At 44.5% G+C, this 18,898-nt stretch overlaps 1 protein-coding gene across 4 annotated transcripts in view; it reads right to left on the bottom strand.

Annotated features, from left to right (window-relative positions):
• LOC143377439 (choline transporter-like protein 1) overlaps positions 1–18,898 on the bottom strand; it is a 37,617-nt gene that overhangs the window by 4,271 nt on the left and 14,448 nt on the right. For 2 of the 4 annotated variants that reach the window (XM_076828649.1, XM_076828648.1), the window contains exons 2-7: positions 5,381–5,494; positions 5,128–5,276; positions 1,700–1,768; positions 1,484–1,574; positions 260–323; positions 78–186 (exon numbers count right to left, since the gene is read on the bottom strand). In XM_076828649.1, coding sequence (XP_076684764.1) covers positions 78–186; positions 260–323; positions 1,484–1,574; positions 1,700–1,768; positions 5,128–5,276; positions 5,381–5,494 — 596 coding nt within the window. Of the gene's footprint in view, positions 1–77; positions 187–259; positions 324–1,483; positions 1,575–1,699; positions 1,769–5,127; positions 5,277–5,380; positions 5,495–8,957; positions 9,215–18,898 lie in introns of those variants that run through there. The other 2 variants (XM_076828650.1, XM_076828651.1) reach the window with 2 other exon arrangements.

Here is an 18,898-nt window from a genome sequence, read left to right as displayed (position 1 = left end):
GTCACGCGTTCTATCGTGCTTAGACAAATCGTGCGGTGGAACTCAATGAAATCTTGGCACAAAGGGGTGGCGCTTACCAGAGGTACGCGGAGCCACCGATACAGGCGAGAATCACGCCGATTAAGACAATGTAAACGACCCACTGCACCATATAGCGGAAGGCAATTAAGATGCCGAGCGAGATAGCTGAAAGTCATTTATGAAAAATGAGTGGAAATTCGAGATAACCGATAACGGCGATAACGGTGAAACTGCATACCTAGAGCTATGAGCAGCAGATAGACCAGCTCCCTCCACGCGACGCCCATGTCCCTTGAAACTTCCTGAAATGTTTAGATACCCTTTTGTTGGACAGATATTAGGCTAGCGATATTAACCCTCGAGTGATGGGACGGAATAAAGTAATTGCATTTGTTACTGAATCAGTAACTGTTTGAATCTGCTGTTTCGCTGTGAATGATTCTTGCTACAATGACACGTAATTATTATGTTTGCATGGAATGTTTGTTTTTTTCTTTTGTTTGTTTTTTTCGACCCCATATCCCCGTACTCTACGATTCAAGACACACTTTTTAGATTAATATGTTTCCTGTCACGTATCACAGAATTCGCAAGCTCCAAAACAAAGGCTTTTCCCGAACCTACACTGCTCCTACACCTCTCTCTCTCTTTCACAATTCCTTCCTACACTACTACAAGTCGGAAATGTAAAATGTAATAAAGCGCTCCTCCCACCATACGAACCACGAAATCTGATTTTCCCACGAAAAACTTTTTTTTCGCGATTCTTGCACCTGCACCAGAAGTTGCGAGGTGAGATTATCGGTTTCGCAGGTGCAACAATCATGCAGTGTAATTTGAAACGAACGTTTGTGAATCTCTGTACCTGGTGTAACAATGTTTGCAACTTTATTACGCGTTGAATAGAGGGACACGATCGGTATGCAAGTTTGTTAAAATTGCAGGAGAGGCCTACAATAGATTTAGACATTGTTCTGTGTAAAATGTAACCTGTGCGAAGTGAAATATAAAGTGTGAGAGGAATGCAAGAATGATTTAGGATGGGTCCGTGTTAGCTATCAGGTATTAAATATAATTTACCTATACAAACTCTCTAATCAGACAGATGTTCCTCATTTGTATCTCATTATATACCGAAAAATCAACTGCTCTATTACAATACCGCGGATTACATTACACTAATGAGTAAATCATAAATGCTATCAGTTATCCGCTGCCAATTCTGTGTTACGCATTATTAAAAGCTCACCTGCAATAATCAATCAAAGACAATACTGCGAAACACCGAGGATCATTTGGATCCCCACCACTTGAGGGTAACTACCCTTCACCATCGGCACTATTATTTAGCAATTGATCATTCGTGCCGATAACGTCCAAGGGAAAGCCTCGGGGGATCTATCGCAGCCGCAATAAACCAGTTACCTTCTACTCCAGTTTCGCTCAATTAAAATCCACCAACCTTATAAAAATTATCCAAGCCCAGCTTCTTGATCACTGAATTCGCCGTGTCGGTCGCGTGCTTCGACACGCACCGGTTCAGAAATATCACGCTGCGGAACAACGGTCAGACAAATGAATCTAATGAACAGTGCTCGTCACTGGCCACGTACGAATGACCGAAAGAAATGGCGGCCTCGCTCGTTTAGCGAAGACCTGTACATTATGCGATACTAACTCATCGGTGCAGTTGGCGACGCACTTGCGTGACCTCACCCCGTTCGGACCCACGGTCACCAGCAGATACCTGGGGGAAATGAATTATTAATGAGCGCGGTGTTAATGAACCCGCGGCCGGCTGTGAAAACTGTCGATCGAAATTGGGAAAATCCGGCGGAAAAGCGCGGGGAGAATTTACACGCCGCATTAACGGCAATTACGCGCATTATTTCTCCCGGCCGGCGGGGCGGTAAGTTGCCCGTGGAGATTCTCCTGGAAAAGGGTCAGCAGCGTCGGCGGCGATTGCCCTTTAACAGATTCGTACGTAGCGCGATTTCGAAACTGCGTTTCGGTAACGCCGCGAAATGGTTAACGAAATATTAATCATCTGCGGTTTTCACTGCCGCGCACTTAGTTCGTTCATTATTGCGGCGCCGCGTAAAACATTCAGTTCGATATTATTATCGTATGAAATCCGATATTAATTTGCTGGCGATTGGTTAATCCTCTGGGGTTTCGCTGTTTATGGAAACCAGGAATCCGCACGGCGTTATTTCCCGCGAACTTTCCGCAGGCGAATCATTGGTGACGTTTCGCACGGTTTCAGATGTTCAGCAGCCGCGACGAATGATGTTTGGCCAGTTACTTTGTTAATGCAAAATGTGCGGAAATTGCGGGGGAACGTTGATGGGAAAGAACGACACGCGCAAAACGCGAAAGAACGAAGCCGGTGTTACTATCTGAATAGTAAGAAGTTTATATATTTCGCTTTATTAGAAAAAATTGCAAACTGAAGTCTGTTAGGAGTACAGTTTTAATCTGGTTGCCAGGAGTATATATTCAGGTAAATTCTGGCCTTCCACCGACAAGGGATTAGCACGCTAACAAATCCATTTAGCGAATAATTTTACCGAGTTGCAAAAGTCGGATGAACACGTTTCAGGGGGTATAGGTACAGGGCGAGGGGCAAACAAAAAAATACAAAAAAGAAAAACAAGACACTGAAAAGTCTATCGAAACACGTTTAACGCAGCGAGTGCGCCACTGCCGCATTATTCTATCAGCTTAAATTCTGCAACAAATTACCAGCGGGAAATTGATAGGGCAAATTGTTGGACAAATGGACGCGGCCGTATGGGCATCGAGTGACGGGCCATTATTCGTTCGCGCGAAAAGGAAAGACGTTGCGCACTAACTTTTAACGTTGCTGCGGAAAAGCCGCCGTTAAAATTATATCTGCAGCTTCGACCGGCAAAGGATTAGCTCGCTAACAAATTTATTCGGCGAATATTTTTGCCGCGCACCGGGATACTCGCGAAAGTTGGGCGTCAACTTTTTACCAGCGCGTTTCGAAAGGCGAAGAAAAAAGAGAAACTTGGCTGAAAATTCTGGCGAGACGCGTTTAAGGTCGCTGAAAACACCGCGTTATTCTATTAACGGGAATTTACGGGATTTTCCCGTTTAAACAAATGCAACCTGCTTTATTAATATTAAAAGGCAAACGAATCCTAGTCGTATAAATATACCTACCGCAATGTTGCTGCGAAAACTATGTTATTAAAAGCTACGTCTTCGGCTGCATTCCGGTCTTTGACCGCAGAATAAATTCATTTAGCCAATATTAGGTCGAGTGACAGCTCCGTTCGGTCTTTGAAGACACATGTACATTTCCGTGAGCAAACAGAGTTACGAGTACATACCTCGCAACTGCTCGATACGAGGCATCAATCGTTTTTATTTAATTTCGGTTCAATTACGTTCTATTTAGTTTGCATACATGTTATGCGCAACACGATTAATTTCTTCAACAGTCAGCCAGCCAGTGGCACACGCAGGATTTAATCTTCGGGGGACCCGAGTTGAAAACTGGTACAAAATATTTTTAATCCAAATTCAGTAAAATTCATTGGGTGATTAGAAAAATTTATTTAAAGCTGTTGTAGCCTAGAAATTGGAAAAGGTAGTGTAATGTTTTTATTTTGGGGTGCTCTTTAACCCTCTAGTGCATAAGCCTGTTTAATTCAGGAGTTGGGCCCCTATAATTTTTCTCAGAATTTTCATTTGCCAGCCTTAAAAGTATTGTCACCCCGCACATATTGGAAATCTACTTTGGAGTGCACTTTTCAGCTAAGCACGCTGCGAGAATTATTTGTGAAACTAAGAAAATCAAATAAAATACTTCCCGACACTGTACAGCTAAAAGAAAATTATTGATAAGTAGTTTGCGTAGTGATCTATTAAATGGAATAAAGATTTAAAAATAAAAAATAATTTACACCTGCGAAGTGGCAGCAGTCTTAAGGCGGTGTCATGTTAGTAGATCATCCTAAGTTAGTCAGGGTGTTAGTTTATCACTTTGAAGATTTTACTTGTGCACCTTTTTAGCTCTTTATTTATGAAATTTGGTAGCTATGTACATACATTATATCATATCATACTATTATAATAAAGGTAATTTGTTTGTATGCTCACAAAAATCTCACAAAGTATTGAACAAATCATTACGAAATTTTAACTACAGTATCCTTGAACAACAGGAAGGGATATAGGCTATGTTTTACGATGTCAAGTATAATTAATCTGTATAAAAAATGGTATGCACATAAAGAAGTCGGGCCAAGCGCTTCTCGCGCTTCTTCTGTGCTTAGTTAAATGTTACAATGCAGAATAATGAATAATTCTCTATTATATCATAAATTTATATTTTTTAATTTAAACGATTTATTTTATTAAAAAAAGAACACTACATTTTTTAAACTTGCTACATGATCCCGCCTTAAGGCGGTGACCCAGAAGGCTGCCCCGAGGAGCCCAGACGTCCTCCAAATTCAAAACAGACATCGGTTTCGGTTTTTTCATCCCCAAACTAGACTAGTCTAGTTTTTCCAACTGAGTTAAAAATCTATGCACTAGAGGGTTAAATAAACACAGAGGCTTCAGGCAACTTTAAATACAATTCACTTCTTTTTCGTTTAAATTAAAATATTTGATGATATTTCAGGATAACGACGGGAGCCGCTAGTTAGGCTTCCCTCAGGGTGTGCCACTGCAGGTAATGAATGCAGAAAACTACCGCTCGAAATCGAATCAACTAACCGCGTCACAAATAAAACCGTTACTAGCGATACTCACGAACTTTATTCCATTTCATTTTCACGCACTCTAAATTTCTAAAAAGTCAGGGTAGAACGCGCAGAACATAATACATTATAAAATGATGTCTACATTTTTTAATAATAGAAGCGGATGCTCCGCGAGCTCTAGAACGTGGCAAGTGTCGTCGGGAGAATCCGAACGAACTTGTTACTCGGCCCCCTAAGAACTGCTTCCCTGCCGATTTAGTACCTGTCGCTAAGTTTTTGCAAACTGCGCGACGCTCGAGGAGCTCGGACGACGCGCGGGCTTCGCGGCGGCGAATCGAGGGGGTGGCGTCGGGATTATGCTTACCGATTTTCCGTCATGTCTGCGCCCTTGCACTGAAATTCGGGATTAGTTTCCTTCGGTGTGACGCGGCCGCAAACGTTTGCACAGTCATCGTAGCCATTTATAACGCGGTAGATGTCCCCTTTCTTCACCGTGTTGCTTATGAGGTAGCCCTGCGCGGAATGGAGAACGGGATATATATTTTCTCGCCGCACAGGGGCGGGGGTGTACCGTGACATTGCAAGGGGACAATGAGGAAGAAGAAGTGGAGACGTACGAAGCCAGCGGCAAGGGCGACCATAACGATCAAAGCCAGGATGTCGGTGCAGGATCGATTGGTGACGAATATCTGCTCCGAGTGACTCGACGGCATGCCCTCATTTTCCGGCATCTGAAACGGAGAGAGCGTGGAAAATCGTCGTGGGGGGAACGTAACCTCTGAATTTAACAGGCGCGTACGCGATTCGCGAGTGATATCTGTCGGCGAGCGGCGGAATTAAACCGGCCACCCTTAGACGACCCCCACCCCACCCCTTAACGCTCGGATAATTTCTCACTTTTCCCAGTCAAACGCAATCAAATTAATTTCCCTTTTTCCCGCGCCGCCTTCTCTCCTTTTTTCGAACGCGAAATTAGAGGCTGCCGGTGGCTTTTTGCGCCTGCGCGGTCGCTCGCGCGAGTACTTAGGGTGCCGAGGGGGTGAGGTCGGCCGAAATGCGAATATAAATGATCAGTCGTCTCTGATTCGGGGGGAATGTTGGACGAAAGAATAACAATAATTTCAAGTGGATTTAAAGAGCAATTCGATTCGGTATAAATTCTAGCGACAGTGTTATTATTTAACGTGTTAATTGTTATTATTCATTAACCAGTGAATAAGGTGACTGTAATAATTCTACTGTTGGATGCAAGAACGGCCTCAGGCCACTCAAGCCCTTTTTGCATAAAACAGTACAATTGATATAGAATATTTCTTAGAGAAAACTTTTTCAAATGATACTACTAAATGGTATGATAATAAACAAGAATCTTCGCAGATTCGAAACACGCGAAGCACAAAGAAGTACCTATACACGTCGATGTGGTCCTGCGGCCTATCTTCTGTGATATCCTAATACCTTTACTGTTGTCACCATGTGTAGTACCTACTTGTGCCCTTTTAATAAACGGATAATAAATCGAGGAACGGTTTCATGGGAAATCAATTCGACCCTTCCGACGCGACTAACGACGAGAACTGTTTTCAAATTTCCCGTTCGTAACGGTTCACTTGACACTTCTACTTTCGATTAGTTTACGCCCATGCAGCGCAATGAATGTCCCCATTCATTACAAATGTAATTTCGACCCTCTCAGGAAAAAGCTCCGCAGCGCCGACTTAACGCGCCCCGCGCACACGAGCCACGGTGTACCGTTTTTATTCGACGATCGGTAAAAAAAAAACGAGAGCCGAACCCGTCGTTTGTGGCCGGCATTCCAGGGAATTTTGCAGCCGGTGAAATCGCGCGGGGCTAATGCTTTTAGCGAATCTGCGCCGTTCCACCGGCACAAGGGAACTTGTAACCCTGTTAGAAGTCAGTCACCGCTTGCAGCCACCACCCTAAATTAATTAGATTCTTTGACGGTGACCTTGCATTAGCGTCTGGAACGTAATTAAATTCCTCTTTGCCTTATTAAAAGCACACCACTGTGCCCGTATTGATAACATCGTCGCGAGTCGTTCGCGTTTTACGGCGCGCGGGGTGTTAATAAAAATATTGTACAGCCCCTTCCGGATCGATTCCGCGCATCGGAAGGAAAAAAAGAACGTTGCTTCTTACACGGTCTGTCTTCGCAAATCTGTACCTCAACCTGCGCGTTGCTAAGCCACCTGTGTACGCGAACTGTTTTTACGCTCCTCAAAAGCACATCCATATTTCATTCCCACGCAACACATGGGATTCCTTTGTACACTCAGAGCAGAAAATATTGGCCGTTTGACTATTTCATTAGAAACCACCCCCCGTGGTCGCACCTTCTTATAATCAGAAATGAATCATCACACGGGGTTCACTGCACCCCGGCGTCATTTTTCAGCTACCATTCTCGTATTTTTGTACATTCGTAATTCTCTGGAAATGTAAATAATCTCGATGCGATTAAACTTGTAGTTCAAGAAGAGCGATTTTCCGCGATCGTGCAAAAAAAAAAGGGATATTTTACTTCGCCACCGTGGTATTTTAAAGAAAAAATGCAAATTTAGGAGCGGACGTCCCCTGGGGTTGAAAGAAAGTGGGGGGAGGAGCTGGCATAACTTAGAAATGGAGGATGGTATTTGGCATGATTCACAAGCTGACTTTGAGTGGCCAATATTGTCTGCCTGGAATATACATAGCCACGTGGCCCGAAGATCGGCTTATACGGGTGGATAGGGGTGGAGCTGGTTCAGAGGATAAACGAGGGGTTAGTGGAGTCTGCGACGCTCGTTGCGCGGTAATGAACTTGAGTATTAATTGGACGTTTTAGTTGGGTCGGGGACAATTGAGGATAGCTCTTTAAGAGAAGGGGATGAATGTCATACGTTATTGTTAGGTTTCTGTTCCGCGCGCTGCGGGCACTTGCTTTGAAGAATTTCGTTGGCCCTCGAAAGGTAAAAAAGCAAGTAGGCACGAGCTGAGCTTGAAATATTTCGCTGCCCCGATGCATGGTTCGGTACGCGCTAATTGATAACGTGCCAATAAAGGATTCACGTGCTACCAATCGCACGACACGTACCTACCCTATCTGTAATCTACGATTCCGCTGATATCGGTAGGACTTTTAAAGAGATAAAAACAGATACTCTTCACTCGCAGAAACACACATTGGCGTTCTTTAAACACGGACAAGGCTCCCATTAAATTGCCCCTTCGCGGCGCCATTTCCTGCTTGTTTTTCTAACGAAAACTTGCAAACTTTATAATAGAGCCCGGTCTAAAGAATTTTAATCTAGAAACTTGCGCGTTGTACTTCAGTAGCTACGAAGTTAATGTATACATTTTTATCTGTACTCTCAAATTGGAGAACTTTAAGAATTCCACCGTCCTTCCGGGAACGACAGTATGTCGTACCCGCGCTCTTCCGAATGGAAAAGAAAGCAGGAAGTCTTTTAATATAAACTAGAACGCCGCGGCCCCATGATTATTATTTGTCTACAGAACTTTAAACCAGGACGTTACCCGTATCTCATTATTTCTAACAATAGATCCCGGCCAAGGATTTTATTCCCCCGTCCTTAAACCTCCCTCTGCTTTATCTCAAACGGAAAAAGTCAAGTTTAACGCCCAGCGGTTCCATAAAAACTTTCAAACGCGGAACTACAAGCGCAGGATCCGCGCATATACCGGCTGAACCACAGCACACAAATTCAACTATCCAGAGAATTGACTATGTATCGACTATAGTGGCATTTTTTGCAGCGGTCATAAATTAACGCCGAGAGAAAATAAATACCTCAACCTGAACCTTAGCTATCCCCTAAAATAATCACTTGCTCGGTAGTCCCGTGACAGTCGTGCATACACAGTGGCGCTAAAACGTTTCGGTTCCGCGAGGCGTCTGATAGGTAGTACGAAACAATTTTTTCTCATTCGCTGCTTATCGATCCGTCAGAAGGGTGGCCTCGAATTTACGGCGGACGGCGCGGCGTATCTATGGGGTAAAAAATGAGATATCGGAGGGGGGTGGTGGCGGTGCACGGTTCAAAGGACGCCATCCGGCTGTGCAGCCACGGGGAACCAGTTTACCGTGACAAGAGGCAAAGCTTCAAGTTTTATATTAAAATACTTGGCCGGGGATTTCCGTGCTGTGGCGGAATCATAAAAAATAATTCTTACCCTGGGCTCCACCTTGGACGAGGGCTCGTCCGAGCAGCCGCAGCAGCCCATGCTCGACGAAGGGGAAGGTAATCCTTGGAAACAGCCGGCAAACTTTTCCTTCTGATCCTGTCCCGCCTCCTGAGGCCCCGCTGTCACGGATGCACCGGCTTCCGGGAATAAATTAAAACGGAAGTTCTTTAGAGTCGGCCAGAAAATACACCAGCACGCGCGCCCGCGAACGGCAACGACGCGGCGGACGTTTCAGCGTGTCGTTCGAACGCCCGCGACGATATTCTGTTAGGTATATCCGCGGGATTCGACTCGATGCACTCGACAGGGGAGATGTTATCGGGGCAGACGTTGCGAGGGAACACGCGTGTTCTTAAAGCAGATACCAGCGAGATAAATTGACGACAAAGGCTGCGGAATTAACTGGATTTACACGCGTTGTGTTCTTTCGGCTTTAAGAAAAATAGGATCGATTTTATGATTAGTTTTCTCTTCGTATTAATAAACGTCAGGTTTAAAAATCAAGATATACACGTTATTGTGTATAAGTTGACGAAGAATTATGAAGAATTTGCACAACTCTTGTATTATACAATTATTAATTATTTTATTATTTTAGGCTTAAGGGAGCAAAAACTACCTACAGAAAATTTAAAGTAATATTAATTATACTACTCGCTATTAAATAACCCATTAAAAAACATTGTAAAACCATGACAAGAAATGAAATATTCCCGATAGAAATAAAGCTACTCTTCTTTAAACAATTCATATCTCCAAACTATAAATGTTACTCGATTTCAAATCGTTAAGGGTTGGTTGCTTTCTGCATAACTTGCCTTAATTAAGCTGTGTTGTTCTCTGCAAAAAGAAATTTCATACCTTAAGAAATGGTACCATAGCATCCCCATCCCCCAAAGCCTATTCATCAGTTACCTAGTGGACTTGAATAACATTTTACACTAGTATTTGTCCCAGACGATTTTCCTAACAAACTTAGGTAACAAACATAAATCTGTTCAAAATCGCCGCAAGTACCTACCTACAAGTCTTAAGAATGTTCGTGCAAAATTGTATTCAGATCGGTCAAGTAATCCCTGAGATATTTTTGGGAGAAAGGGTTGTTACGGTACCTGATTTCTTAAGATATCAAATTTCTTTTCGAACAGAAGGCAACTTAATTTATATACAACAAGGTGTAACATTCCTAAAAATAGCAAACCTATGAGTTCTGATACGATTGATCGTTGCGCACAATTTTTCGTTATAATTTAATTTAAACCTGCCGCTAGTTGTTCTCCTTTCCGAGGGATATTCGATTGACTCCGTCGATCATAATTGCTGGCTTCCCATTTGGATAATTCCTTTGTATAAGTATGCAGTTCGAAATGACGACGGAGAGTTCGATAATGCTACACGTTGAACGACCCGATTAGAAAATTGAAAAGTATAAAGTAGGACAGTGAAATATGCGAGCCTGTATACGATACACATTCAGCGACGAGCTCGGCAATACTTTGTAGAAGGTAACGCCATTAAACTGAAATTCGATGCTCGGATATATCCTTCCCGCGCCTTATCAAAGTCTGAATAAACAATTTATGTGTATTTTAATTCCGCAACTATTTTATAATCATTTTTTATATCCGTAGTAAGACCAGAGGAAATCGACAGATTCGCTGATTACGATTGAGATCGTTTACTGTCAAGCAGGAAACGCTACCGAGAGCATTTCCACCGTCAAGCTAGAGCCGAGCGTAAAAACAAAAAACAAATGTCCCTTTTTTGCACCCTTTCCGCCCCGCGTCATTAATATTTCCCTAGACATCCTTCTCTCGCTCTATCCTCGCGGGTCACGTCAGTTTCGATCGATTAATCGAATAAGCCTGCACGCCACGGCGGAATGACTGGTACACCTAATGTTCCGCGGGGGTTGTTGCCTTTCTGCTTTTAGCGAAGTCGAATAGCATCGGACAGTTAGAGCGCCGGCTTTTATTTCCGTCGGGCTGAACCGGCCCGCGCTGAAGCTCCGTCCACCGATTAATTATTGGAATTGTGGTTATGAAACGGCACGTCGGTAATTGGGCGCCGAGCGCGGTCCAAAAGGTGTGCAGTATTCTTTGTCTACTTCTGCGCGGGGAAATATTAATGCCACATTTATTCACAATGGACGCTAAAAAGTTTAATGGCATTGAGCTTGATCCTTTATGAGGGATATTCAAGTATCCGCGCGTAAAACGGACGCTCCTCGGGCAGAAGAATGGCTACAACTCGCTACCAACGCGGAACTCAACATACATTTACGCGGACCTTCCATTTTCGCGCCTCTTCTATACGCTCCGCATTGAAACAACCGCCGAATCTACTAAAAAAAAAAAAGAGGAATTCGAGATGCAGCGGCCACGAGACTAGAGACTGCCGCTCGAAAAACAGGAAAATAGCTGGCACAAAAGGACGAAGCGCAGAAATCAATTAATTACGCGGCTCTGGAAGCTGCTACCTGTTCATTAATAATTTTAAAGAGGAGCAAGAGGGGTTACGAGGCTTGACCCAATTTTAGTAAATAATCGAGTGGAACTCGAGCATCGACGGGCAGTCTTACCTTCTCGGGTTCCAGTAGCGTTTACATTTCATACAGCGGGGGATCGATATTTAAAAAAAAAAAATCGAACGCGGCCAGGTGACAGTGGAGGCCTCGTTAAACTTCGATCGCACGCGGAATGGAGGGAGAGGGGGAAGAAAAACGTTTGCACGACGAATTTCGCTGGAGTCGCTTTTACTCCCGATAAGCCCGACGCGACCAGCCAGCAGGAACAATACAACTTATCGAGCGACACACATACCCGGTTATTGGTACGCCAGATAAGAGGCGAGCGAAAGAAAGGAAGGATCGCGGGAAAAAAAAAAGAAGGTGGAGCGCGGAGGCCCCGGTGAAAACTGCCGCGGCCGTGTCACCTAGAATCGAGCAGCACGATTCTTCCCATCAGAAATGAACGCGCCTGGCACGCGAGCGGCCGCGGCACGGCGTGTCGGCGAACACCATCTTGATCGCTAACTGGTCTTAACGCGGTATTAACGAACTTCGGGCCTCGTCTCGGGGGGAAGGGAAACGAATGTTCCAATTATGGGACACTTTGTTCTTTGGACGGGGGTGTAACTTGATTACGCGCCTCGGCATTTAAGAACTTCCGCCCCGCCGTGGGAGGGTAAGTTCCTTTTAAGGGCCGAACAGGTTCGTTCCCTCTGGATTTTCAGGCTGGGTATCTCTGATGAAAATCTTGGGACAGAAGTCTCGTGGATTTCAACCCTTGCGCCTCGGAGAGCTACTAGTGTTCAGGCTCAAGGATTTCTATTTAGAAGATTTTTGTTGGTTGTTTTTATTAGGGGTTGATGATTTGAATTGAAGTAAATTCGAAGGGTGACTAGAGAGGCCATCTTCGGGAGGATTGACCCTAGTACCGGTCTCTTTAAATCGTCCTTTACTCCCGCGATACGTCCGTGGGAGAGTAAGTTCCTTTTAAGGGCCGAACAGGTTCGTTCCCTCTGGATTTTCAGGCTGGGTATCTCTGATGAAAATCTTGGGACAGAAGTCTCGTGGATTTCAACCCTTGCGCCTCGGATAGCTACTAGTGTTCAGGCTCAAGGGTTTCTATTTAGAAGATTTTTGTTGGTTGTTTTTATTAGGGGTTGATGATTTGAATTGAATTAAATTCGAAGGGTGACTAGAGAGGCCATCTTTGGGAGGATTGACCCTGGTACCGGTCTCTTTAAATCGTCCTTTACTCCTGCGATACGTCCGTGGGATAGAGTATTTCCTGATAACGGGGAAAATCAAGGGGACACGAATCAATCCGCAACGATGGAAAATCGTAGGTCTGCTCGGTTGAATTCTTCTTGCTTTCTTCGCGTGGGCGACTTCAACTGCCACGCTTTCTTGGTCCAACAGCGTTCATAATCTATCTAGCAATACTTCCCAGCTGGATGACTTCCCAAGAATTATACAAATTATCTGACACACTTCCATTACACTTTGCAATTACACATGGAAGATGCAAAGTGTCCCATTTCCTCTGAAATCCCCCGAGTGAAGTTCAAAAAATGGCACCGAAAATGAAATGCCTGCCAAAACAGCGAGCGCCTATTGCAAAGCCTTTGTCCGCGCGGCGGCTCGTGAAAGAGCGACACATGCAGCTGTCTTTCCCCGACCGGAATATTTCATCCGTCGACAGAGGGGAATCGTTCGATCGGGCGATCAAATATTCCGCGGGCAAATGACACGGTTCGAGCGGTCGGTAAATTTCGAATTATTTGCAAATTGGCTCGACGACTGTACGCGCGCCGCGGCCGTCCCGTGATTCCCGACGACTATTACCGCCTGCATTATTCCCTATTCTTGATCGTGCCTGGTTAGTCGGCAGATTTCAGGGCGATTAAGCAGGGGAACGTTCACGGGACCGGACGGCCGGTCATTTTTGCGCAGTTTCGCGGTAATTGCGCGTGGGCTTTCTTCGTGTGATTGTTTTGGTGTTGCAAAGGGGATCGTTAATTGGAGTCAGGACCACTTTGCGCCGCGGGCATCTCGAGGGATTGCCGGGTAAAGGCCTTCTCACACGAGGCACTTCTGCGGCTAGCGCACCGGTACCTCGGAGGCGATCGATTCTCAAAATAGTTGACGAGACAGCGCTGCCAGCTATCCGAGGCCACGCGGTAAGGACAAACGTTTTATATCGCAGGAATGACAGTTGCGTGTGACTAATCAGTGCAGCGATTCGATCGATCTTTCCACTGGATCATAGTGCAGATTGGTATCGCCGGAACTTACGCTGTTGTAAATGCTTTTAATATAGCAAAAGTAAATGTTTTTAATATAGCAAAATTTATAAAATTAAAAGTAATATACACAGTGACAAGCAAATGTAAAAATATACCCCCTGTTTTCCAAGTGAATGGTAGGAATTCTCGTAATATAATGTGTAGTTTAATTGACGTTACAGCTATCCATAAATCTATCTAAAATTCGCTCTCTATCCACCATCTCATATTTCAAACATGCAGTGAAATTATTCTTTATTAAGTATCACTTAATCGCGATCACGTTATTTTGCTATCTACGTCTATTTTCCGTATACATTGTTTGTTTTAAGTCGTTGGGTTAACAGCTGACAGCTGGACCTCGCCTTTTGTACTCTACTTCTCCTTTTACGTATGTCTGTCGCGTTAATTCGAAAGAGCGTATCTGCAACTCTCGCTTAAATTCAGTTATTGCAGCAGGTAGCAGAAAAATAGTTTATCTACGTGTATATTAAATAAGAAATCCATATCGGGATTAAAACTGAAGATATTACAGTTTATATTTCGCCCGTATTTGAAATCGATGCCTACTTTTGGGCGTAGGTTTATATTTAAATATTTCATGGCATAGCGCAGGATACTAAACATCATTTATGTCAGAACCACTTTTTGAGCTAATACGCACTTTCAAATTAACATGGCAGATGTAACAATACAATTTCTAACTCTTCTACTTTTCTCTTGTTTTCTTATATGTATTTGTTTGTTTCAATCTGCCTGTTACTTTCGTAATGTCTACTGGCTCAATAAAGAATTATTATTATTATTTCAGAGGATACTTCACTCCCTTTTAGTAACGCATCTTTCCCGCCACGAAAAACAACCCCTACCATAAATCAAATTACACCGATCCCAAAAAACTAAGTAATAGATACACCCTATTCCCTTAGGAAATAAATAGATTATCAATTGCACGTGTCTGTAAAATTGCAAATTCGCACATCACTATATCCACCAGAAATTACAAAATCAAGCTCCCAAGGTGGTCGGCGCACACACACTTGTGAATCACAAGAATCATCTTTCACCGTGAGCTATGATTACGCAATCACGGTATCGAGATAGCCTTCTTATCGCGCAGCCATATTCCACTTAGCATCGATACCCGAACGTCCCGACGGTGTCAACAATTAGTCGAAATTAATAATCGAGGCTACCAAGCATTCGTTATCACGACGGTGTCGCAACGTCCAAGGCGCCGAGGCGATGCGAAGTAGATTAGCATCGTTGTGACCAGCCACTGGCGGTATCGGTAACAGAGCAGCGATTAGAGACGCTGGCCGTCATTTATTCCCGGTATTGCGTATTACTTAGTCACCGGCGACGAGGATTCGACTCGTATAAATCGTCATCGTCGTCGTCGTCGTCGGCCAGAGGAAACGGGGGAGGAAGGAGGGGCAGAAAAAAAGAGCAACGATGAAGAGCGACTGTCGCTGGTTGGCCATGTTTCCGGCGTCGGGGAGAAACTTTGCTTTTCACGGTTCCACGCTCGAGGCGGTGGTAGCCGAGAATTTTCTGCGACCACGCGACGCTTCGCCGAATTATTAAGTGGGAATTGAAACGATAAAAATCGCGATTCCTCCACTGGGCTTAATTGGGACGGTTACCGTTCGATTCCGCTGACGGAAACTGTGTCCACCCGATAAGCCGAACTCCGCTTCGATTGCTTTCGCGTGTTCAAGACTCTCCGAGATCCAGATACTTGATTGCTGGCTTCGGGCTAATGACTGATTGGAAAAATCACCGCGGTGTCTTCGTCCTTTTCTAGTCTTCGACGGGGGATTTATTTCGGGCCGATTGCATCGCGATTAGCGTATGAAGAATCTGCGGCAGCTTAGAACACTTGCGATCGATGTGAGATTTTTGGAAATCGGTAGGCAGGTCTCGAATGATTTGCAGTGCGAGTACGCATCTATTAAATTAAGCCTGGACTTGCATAGATTTGATTGATCGAAACGTGCAAATCTCGCACGGAGATTTCAATCAGCCCAATAGTATTAAATCCGTTTAATACCATTAGTACCCGCGATATTTGCGAGGAGCGTGGTATGATGATGGTATCTGTTAAGTGATCCGATGACCGAACGAATCGGGGAAGATACCCTTTGCTTTCGACGTCTCAAAATCTCACGCACTTATTATGGAACAAGTGTGTTAGAGTGCCGGACGAAATTAGCGGGCAGTAGGTATTTAATTTTATTCATGAGCAATCGACGAGTTTAAATCGGCAACAATAAATTCTTACCGGGGAACGATTCCTGACGAAGTTATGCAGTGAATTTAAAACCTAGATCGATTGAATATTCATGGCCTTTTGCAGCATTTCACTCGAGAATATTTGTACACTTTTTGCGAGCGAGATTGAATTTCTATCTTCTCAGAAATAGATAATTGTTGGAAGATTTGGGTCGATTATTTGTGGGAAATCGCAGCTCCGGATACACGGTTTCCAAACTATAAATCGCAGGCATAAAATAGAACCGCTTAATGGAACGAGAAAATATTAGTTTGGGAAATGTAACTTTGAATAAAACGAGTTTCGGTGAACACGAAGGTTTATAACTTGCGCGTACCATGGATGATAAGTGTTGCATTATTTTATCTACAACAACAATGGAATTTGTTAGCGCCTGAATAATTTTATACAATCAACAAGAGGAATATTGATAAATCCCAGCACCATTAAATATTTCTAGTCTTCACCCCTTGTTGTTTACTTTTATTCGAACAAGCACCGCGAATATATCTGTTTACTGACAATGCACTTGTTGACTGAAATTATGCAGAAGACTGTAGGTTCGTTTGCATTATACGAGCGGTAATGCAACAAAGCTTGCCAATGATACTCCAAGCAAATAATTCCAGCGATGCAAGCCGCCTGGGATCTTTTCACTAATACTACAGTGGGCCCCGTGGAAAATTCTTCGCGTGCGCACTACCGAGTTTGGAGGCTCCTCGAACAAAGAAGCACAACTAATCCGAGAGACCCACCGCAACGTTGAAGAGGCTACTTGCTACGATCTTGATAAGTGCCGAACGTCGGTAACATTCGTTTCGTCCCCGATGACTCGGCCTGTCCCAGTGAATTGTAGGGAGTACGTGGCTGGCTAATTGTTTTACACAGTGTATTTTGAGCGGTGTATTACAAAACGCGGGAGCGCGTACGTGCACGGAAAGCCCGAGAGCTCGCGCTCCGCGGCTCCGGAGCGGAGACAATGGGCGAGAGAGGACGAGGGCAGACCGAGCCCGGGATCACCGTGAACTCATTTCAGCTCCGCAGACGCGGGGGGAATTAACCAGGATCGTGACTCACCGATTGCCGTCGCGACACATCGCGCGCGTTAACAACGGGTTTCTTCGCCGTAACACCATTGTCGGATGCTCGCGACTTCCGCCAACCTCGCGGGAGCACCCCGATCCCTCCCCTAACCAGAAAAGGTCGCGGCACTATCGACCACGATGCTGGATGATCAATATTCTATCATTGTGCCCGGCCCTACTCTCAGAATCGAATTCCTGGCAAGAATGAAGAATTCTGCTCGCCTAATGAGAAAAGGGACGACGAAGGGGGTGCACGAGGCTGGACTCTATTTCATATTCAGAAATAGAATCGAGTTCGCAATTTTGCTTTAGACCGAGCCTCCTGTGTGTTTAATGTATAGGGTGATTCATAAACCGCGTATTATTTCAGTGGGTAAATCAATATATCCGCTAATATAAGGAAAAACGTCACAGGAGCATATGAACTGTATACCTTAGTTTTTGAATTATAGATGACTAACAAGGGAACACCGCGAAGCCGGACTCACCGATTGGAAGGCAGTTTTGTGGGTTTTTAGAGTGATTAAAAGAAAGAACAACGGTGTGTTTCAATTGGGCCCTATCGCCTTTTAAGGGGGTGAAAACTAACCTCAAAGTCAAATTGGCACTTCCACTTTTTCGCGTATAACTCTCAAAGTGCAACAGATAGAAAAAAATGTTTCAAACAAAAGTTTAATGGTGCAATAAGCGCTACAAACTTCCGTTAACAAAATTTTGAAAAAAGTTACAAAAAAATATATAACTGACGAAAAAAAGTCTTTTCAAAATTTTGTTAACGGAAGTTTGTAGCGCCTTACCTACTGAAACATTCATTGTCAAGTAAATTCAGATATTATTTAAACACCGTTACCCATATAGTTACGTTTCACAGTCATCGGATAGCTCGGTATTCACGTCCCTTGCCCAGCCAGCAACAATACACGTTCCCACCTGGAACCGGCCGTGACAGACTCACAATGACGAAAACCGTCGCCTCTAACGCGTTAATCGTCCCGCGTATATCATAGTTGATGCATCGGGCTCCAAGTCGAGTTCGAGCACCGCACCCCATAAATAATGCACGCGCAAAATCGTGTTCTTACGCCTCGTCTATTACCCCTGATACATTATTCGCGGCCGAGGTGAACGTAAAGTACCGTCGACCGAATTGCCTGCTCTATATTTCTTGCGCCCCCTCCGCGGCCTCGAAAATGATTCATCGTAATTGGGGGAAATACGCTCGAAGAAGAGTCGCCGCGAGTAAACAGGATACCGAGATGGATCTCCCCGGATTGCGAGGTAAATTTGCAGTGCTTATCGCTGGACAGTTAACCAGCCGGGAGTTCGTGCCCCCTATACATTCGGATACATCCAATCTATCTTTCAAAGTTATAACAAAAAAAAGGGGGGAGAAAATAGAGGAGGAAGATCGATGCCGCTCTGCCTCTCCTTGTAAACCACCGGAAGAGACGCGAACGCACGATCGCGAACTTCGTTTAATTAAGCCGCTAATTAATGCCGTGGGGGAAAAACGAATCGCCGTGAGCAACGCCTCGAAAAAAAAAAACGTACGATTCTGTTTACCATCCGCCAACCCCCTCGGGGTAAACCAGCCCCGTGTAATTGAAAGGCGGAGCAAGCGGATGTCGATATCGGACGATTTTCTTGAACGATGCTCTCTCTCTCTCTCACCCCTCCCCCTCCCCCAGCCCTTGTACACCGGCGCCCTGAGCGTGACTAAACAAAACCGGGATTTACGCAACGCTTAATACCTTGAAATACGCCTGGCGTCTGCGTTT

Source organism: Andrena cerasifolii, chromosome 16 (assembly GCF_050908995.1).
Source record: "Andrena cerasifolii isolate SP2316 chromosome 16, iyAndCera1_principal, whole genome shotgun sequence".
In the NCBI taxonomy this organism is placed as follows: Eukaryota; Metazoa; Arthropoda; class Insecta; order Hymenoptera; family Andrenidae; genus Andrena; species Andrena cerasifolii.
This window is presented reverse-complemented; position numbering and strand designations above follow the sequence as displayed.